A 5955-nucleotide genomic window follows, 5' to 3' on the forward strand; every position below is an offset into this window, starting at 1 on the left:
ATGAGCCTCAGCCGCAGATTTCTTCATATTGAAGCAAAAAATTAAACCTCCCGCAAATGACGAGAATTTGGCTCGTAAACTGACATTTTCAATCGAGAATAACTTTATGATGCAGACACAAATCGACTAATGTTTCTATAGGGTTATGTTGACAGATGCTCAAGTTTATTGTATAACGTCTATAATCTATTTATTTCGACCACTGCTAAAGCCATCTATAGGAAAACGACGGAAGCAAAGTTGTACACCTAATAGTTATATAGCTCGCAACATTATATAAATGTTATATTTGTGTACTTTTATTATTTTATTATTAAAATAAAATAATTTGTTTACATTCCAGTTTGTGCCATTATTTACTAAACATAAAATAAAAAATATTTTGTGATTTCTTTCTCTAAATTTTTATAAAATTTTCTACTTTTTTAGGAATTTATTCGGAACTTCTCACATTTTGTTTTCAAGAATTTTTTTCTTGGGAAATTTTACTATAAATTCTAAGGAAATTATTCTTTTCAACTTGGCAATTCTGTGTGAAAACAGTTTTTTTTAGAATCCTATACATGAGAGAAGCGACATTCATCCCCCACTACTACCTTTAGCATATGTTCAGCACGCCATATTTAACCCAGTTGTTCAGCTGACCAGTTTCCAATGAAACTATTTATTCCATTATAAGAACTCCATCAGGATGAGGTTAAGTAAATATTAATGTTTTGTGTTTTCTTGTTGAATAATATAGCGATTGAATAATGCAATTAAAAATGTTACATAAAAAGGTAAACAGCATATTGTATACAATTAGTTTTATAATTTTATTGAATGTATTATTGCAATAACGTTATGTATTTTTAACATGATTATGTTTTTATTTTGCCAAGAAGTATTTCGCAAATACAAAGATACAAAATAAAAGATTACATAGATCAGGTTATTTAGTTTAATTGTCATTAATTATTTCATTTGTATTTCATATTTCATTTGTATTTCACATTTCATTTGTAAATGTACATATTGTAATATATGTATATATGTATATTTGTTATGAATAGTCATATTTTCTACTAAGTTTTTCTGACATAGCTATTTTTCTTAGTGCAAAATGGATCAACCTTTAACAAATTTGAGAAATCAATGCAATCCAAAAATTTTTTGTAATACTGCAAATAATAAATCAATCGATCAACTTCAAATTGATAAAGCTTCACAAACAATCGTCTGTCTGAAACACGCAAACCTAAATAAATTAAATGCAATGCTTTCTGATATTGAAAATGAAGAATGAGATATGTTCTACGAAGCTATTAAAAAAATAATAAAATAAATTATATGTTTATTTATAATAATAATTATTAGGTGTAGTAAAAAGAAATCCATTATTTTTCCATTTAATTTTATGCAAAAATAATGGATTTCTTTTTACTACACCTAATATAATCTAAATATTATAACCTAAGCTAATAAGTGTACAAACACTGAAATATATCTTCTTATTCTTAAAGGCTTAAATAGACACAAGCAATAGGCACAGAGAATAGAGAATAAAGCGAGCTGTCCAATCAGAGCTCTGGGATAATATCGAACTTACATACCAGAGCTTTAATTGATGGCTTGTTATTCACTGTTGCCTATTGTGTTTAAGCCTTTTATTAATATTAGGTGGGAAAAAGTTCGTGGCGTTTTTCCCATTAGATGGCATTAAAAAAACGCCTACCTAATATGTCGATTCAAATATAAGTTTCTTATTGGACTGTTCTAAAATTTTTTTCCTCACTTTTGTCAAATATTAAATATATTTATTCTCTATTTTAGGTATGTGTATGTATCAGTTCAGCTGTAGAAAGTAAACATATGATAGCTTTCTACTGCGGGCACAATATGGCTATTTCAATTAGATGGGGGAATAACACCAATCAGAAATCGCGATGCCGATGTCGCTTCTCTCATATATAGGACTTTAATCTTTTTATTAAGTCCAGGCTGCAATCTGCAACTTCTAGGCAGTTAAGCCTCAAGCGAGTAGGATATGTTACTTATTTTTTGTTTGCGTAACCGCTCCGAACCAATAAATACTATTGTCTATATCTACTATCCACATGACAGATTTCCTAACCTCAATAGTTGTCAACTTGAACGCTCAATATCTCTATTCATAGGGCAGAACGACGTTTTTTTCCTGCCAGATTCTTTCATTTTACGCAAAACCGTGTTGAATGAGCTTTTCATCGAAATAGGAGGTGAAATAACTTTAATAGTTGTCAATGTTTTAATGCTCAATATCTCTTATAGGGCATTTCTTATAGGGCTTATAGGGCAGAGTGATGTTTTTTTTGCTAGATTCTTTCATTTCAAGCAAAAAAACGTGTCGAATAAACTTAATTTTATCGATTTTTGAGGTGCTAAATTGTATTGCACAATTATCTTTTCTGTTTCAATTACAAATTCTCTGCTTTATGTTAAACAATATGATATAGGGCTAAGAACTACTCAGGATATTATGTAACAATATTATAACACACACACACACACACACACACACATACACACACACACACACACACACACACACACACACACACACACACACACACACACACACACATGCATGCACAATCTAAACTCTCTGCTTTAAAATAAAAATTCTCTATTGTAAAAACAAAAATTATGTAGAAAATCATTTGTTTACAATGATAAATATAAGGACTATGAGCTAAATAAATTATTTAATATTTAAATTATATGCATAAGTTATAAATAAAACAGATATTTCGGCACCGATTAGGACATTATTAATGTTATGTGAATATAGCTTGTGTATAACTTAATAATCCAGTAAAACATAATAAAATAGAAAACTATAAAAATACATAGTCTGGTAAATAATAAAAATACAATTTTTACTATCTTTTTCCATGAATTTGGTTGTTCTATAATCAAAAATGGTACATCCACTTAATAGTATCAATAATGAATATGTTTTGAATCTTGATGTCATATATAAAATGGTATTTGTATTATAATAAAACATTGTTGATTGAAGCATGAAATGAATTAAGGATATTCGAAATTACGAAATATATAAATAATACATTGTAAATTAATAACTGTTACATTACATAATGTATATTGATATTACATTGTTATTGTATATTAAGATAATTTGTGTTTTTCAAGCAGAAAATTTGTATTTTGGAAGAGGAGAATTTGTTTGTAAGTAGAGAATTTATTTTGAAAGCAAAAAATTTGTGTAATTGAAACAGAAAATACTTTTCTTACCTTTTCTGTTCCCTTATGTCGTCGATGCAATAGATTTTCTAACCTAATAATAATTAATTTTAACTATTAAAAAAATACTTTAACAATTAATATCTCACTTTACGAGCACATTTTCTGCCAGATTCTTTCATTTTACAAAAATGTATCGAATGAGCATAATTTCAGTGAAATTGAAGGTGAGGAGCATCTTCTATCATTAGATGATTATCATTATTCTAAGTACTTTTGTGCTTTTTTATTTTTTTTGATGTTTTAAAATTATTATAGGTAACAGAGGGAACCAAAGTATATGTATAAATGATGGCAAATACAGCAGAGAAAAAATCCAAAGTAGAATTATTACCATGCAGCTTCAAATTTCATAATTTTGTTGCCAAAATTGGTGATACTAATATTAATTGCCAAATAATAAGGATGGAAGATTCTTTATATCTGTGGATTGGAGATTCCGTTAATGGCAGCATGGAAGACTTGTCTTTTGCTCTTACATCAAGTTTCGAGAAACAGCCTATTGCAACCAAAATTATGGGCTCTATAGCAAATGCTACATCCACAAATATGGCTAAGAGATTAAGCATGAAGTTTGGAAAAGCAATATATGTTAGTTTTAATATAACTCCAAACAATATAATATTACCAGGAATTGAAAAAAGAATTCAAGAAGAGTTCAAGACACATGTAGATCTATTGAGTTTTTGACTTCGTTTATTGATAAAAACACTTTAAATATTCATTTAAACATAATTTTGTATAATGTAATAACTTTTAATATTTGTAATTAATTTAAAATGTTAATGTATTATAAAAATTTTGGATTCGAAGGATAATATGTTGTCATCTATTTATCAATTATTATATATGTGGAAGTAAACTAGATAATTTATTAGTGAAGAAAAAAGATTAATTTTTTTATATTTATTCTTTAAAAATTCAATGATTTGATACAACTTAATTGTTGATATCCGTTAGCAAATTAGTTTTGATTTTATTAATTTTTCTAATTAATAACAATACCTTAAATCAATACGATTTCTTCATCATCGTTATTTGATAATAAAATTTGATAATAAAAATATATATTTTTGTTTTGATTTTTCTAGTAAATGTAAGTGATTTTCTTTAAAATATTTTCTATTATTCTTTAAAATTCATTTTCTTTAAATTTTTTTGATAGAAATATTAATATTTTCTAAAATTATTAAATATATAAATGTGTAAAATCAGTTTAAAAAATCTATTGCTATATTTAAAGTACGCAATACTTTTTTAATCAAATAATGAAGTTAATAATAATAAGAAGAACGAATAGTTTATATATTACACGTACTTTTATTTTAAATATGTGACAGAATTTTATATTATATACATTTAAATACAATGCATATTCTTTTTCTTTCTAACAAGGATAAAATTTATCTTATATACCTTTATACTTTATATAGTTTACGATGTCATTTCACATACTTTTCAGCAGTGTTTTGGTTTTTCAGGCACCCTTCTCTTAGAAATGTTCTTAATAATAATACTTTGCCCTGATGAGATTGTTTAGAATAATTCGCTTGAGTCTTCAAGAACGCTTTGAAAATAATCGATTTTTATAGCAATTCTAAGATGTACTTGCTGTTAAAAGATTAATGGAATTAAATAAATGTAAAATTAGTATAAAAATTTACTAAGACGATTACATTATAAATGTGTATATTTATTTTTTTAAATTTTAATTTAATTTTTTAATTAAATTAAATTTTTTTATATTATAAGCATTAAATATATTTTAAAATATATAAAAATTTTAAGCATATAGTCTCAAAGTATATTTGCAGTCCATTGAGAAATAAAATAAGTAATTATAGGTTGAATTAAAATAATGTTGTAAAAAATACATGGTTTGATGTATTAAATAGTTTAGCAAAACTTTCTATTTTGCATCTCATACTTTTAATGTATCTTGTTTTTTTCTTACAATTGCCATTAATCGATCATACTGTTCTCGATGTTACACTTATAAAATTACGATAAAAAATTTCGGTCTCATTTTGTCACTTTCTTACATTATATAATTTACATTAATTTACATTAAACATTTATTACATATGATGCACTTAAGAAGAAAATATTCTGTAATAGTTCCAGTTAATTGACTTTTATTTAAGAATCCGCGCGGGCTGCTTTTAATACATCTCCAGTGAATAAAAAAAGAAGTGATTGGGTTGAAAAGATATTAATTTTACATAATTTTAATAAATATTGATATTCGCCACATAAATATTGCGTTGCATAGTTTTTAAACACATTTCTTTATATTGATATGTTTTTCACTATATAAGAAACAATTTCTATACTCACACTTTTAATATATTTTGTAAGTTTAATTATGCCAATAATATACTTTTTATAATTTTGGGAGAAATTGTAATAATTTTGATCTATATTTTTTCTAATTAGATTTACAAATAATACAAATATATTAAGAAATTATTCTTCATTAAATTCTATGTTCAGAAAATTTAAATATCTTTTTGCGATTGAAAAATGTTTATTAGATTTTTAAAACAATTCATTCAGTTATAACCTGTTAACTTCGATAACTTGATTTGAATAATTTTTACAATTTTTTGCATAAAATTAATAGAAATTACTGTTAATTATTCTCGTAATTAGGAATATTTTTAATTCATG

General features: G+C 25.4%; 1 protein-coding gene across 6 annotated transcripts; it reads left to right on the forward strand.

Annotated features, from left to right (window-relative positions):
• Positions 1–642: 642 nt before the first annotated feature.
• On the forward strand, positions 643–4351 carry LOC108692204 (proteasome assembly chaperone 4-like). Of its 6 annotated transcripts, none has more exons than XM_018200367.1 (3): positions 643–696; positions 1813–2019; positions 3544–4351. In XM_018200367.1, the coding sequence occupies exon 3, from the start codon at positions 3574–3576 to the stop codon at positions 3973–3975; it is 402 nt and encodes a 133-aa protein (XP_018055856.1). In that variant the 5' UTR covers positions 643–696; positions 1813–2019; positions 3544–3573; the 3' UTR covers positions 3976–4351. The 6 variants fall into 6 exon arrangements, with proteins under 6 accessions (XP_018055856.1, XP_018055855.1, XP_018055857.1 ...); XM_018200366.1 differs by having other exon boundaries at positions 667–779; XM_018200368.1 differs by having other exon boundaries at positions 667–701.
• Positions 4352–5955: the final 1604 nt, after the last annotated feature.

Source organism: Atta colombica, unplaced genomic scaffold, assembly GCF_001594045.1.
Source record: "Atta colombica isolate Treedump-2 unplaced genomic scaffold, Acol1.0 scaffold65, whole genome shotgun sequence".
NCBI classification, from domain to species: Eukaryota; Metazoa; Arthropoda; class Insecta; order Hymenoptera; family Formicidae; genus Atta; species Atta colombica.

Bases quoted from the DNA above. Each gene is read 5' to 3' on its own strand.
- LOC108692204 (XM_018200367.1), top strand. From the start codon at position 3,574: ATGATGGCAAATACAGCAGAGAAAAAATCCAAAGTAGAATTATTACCA.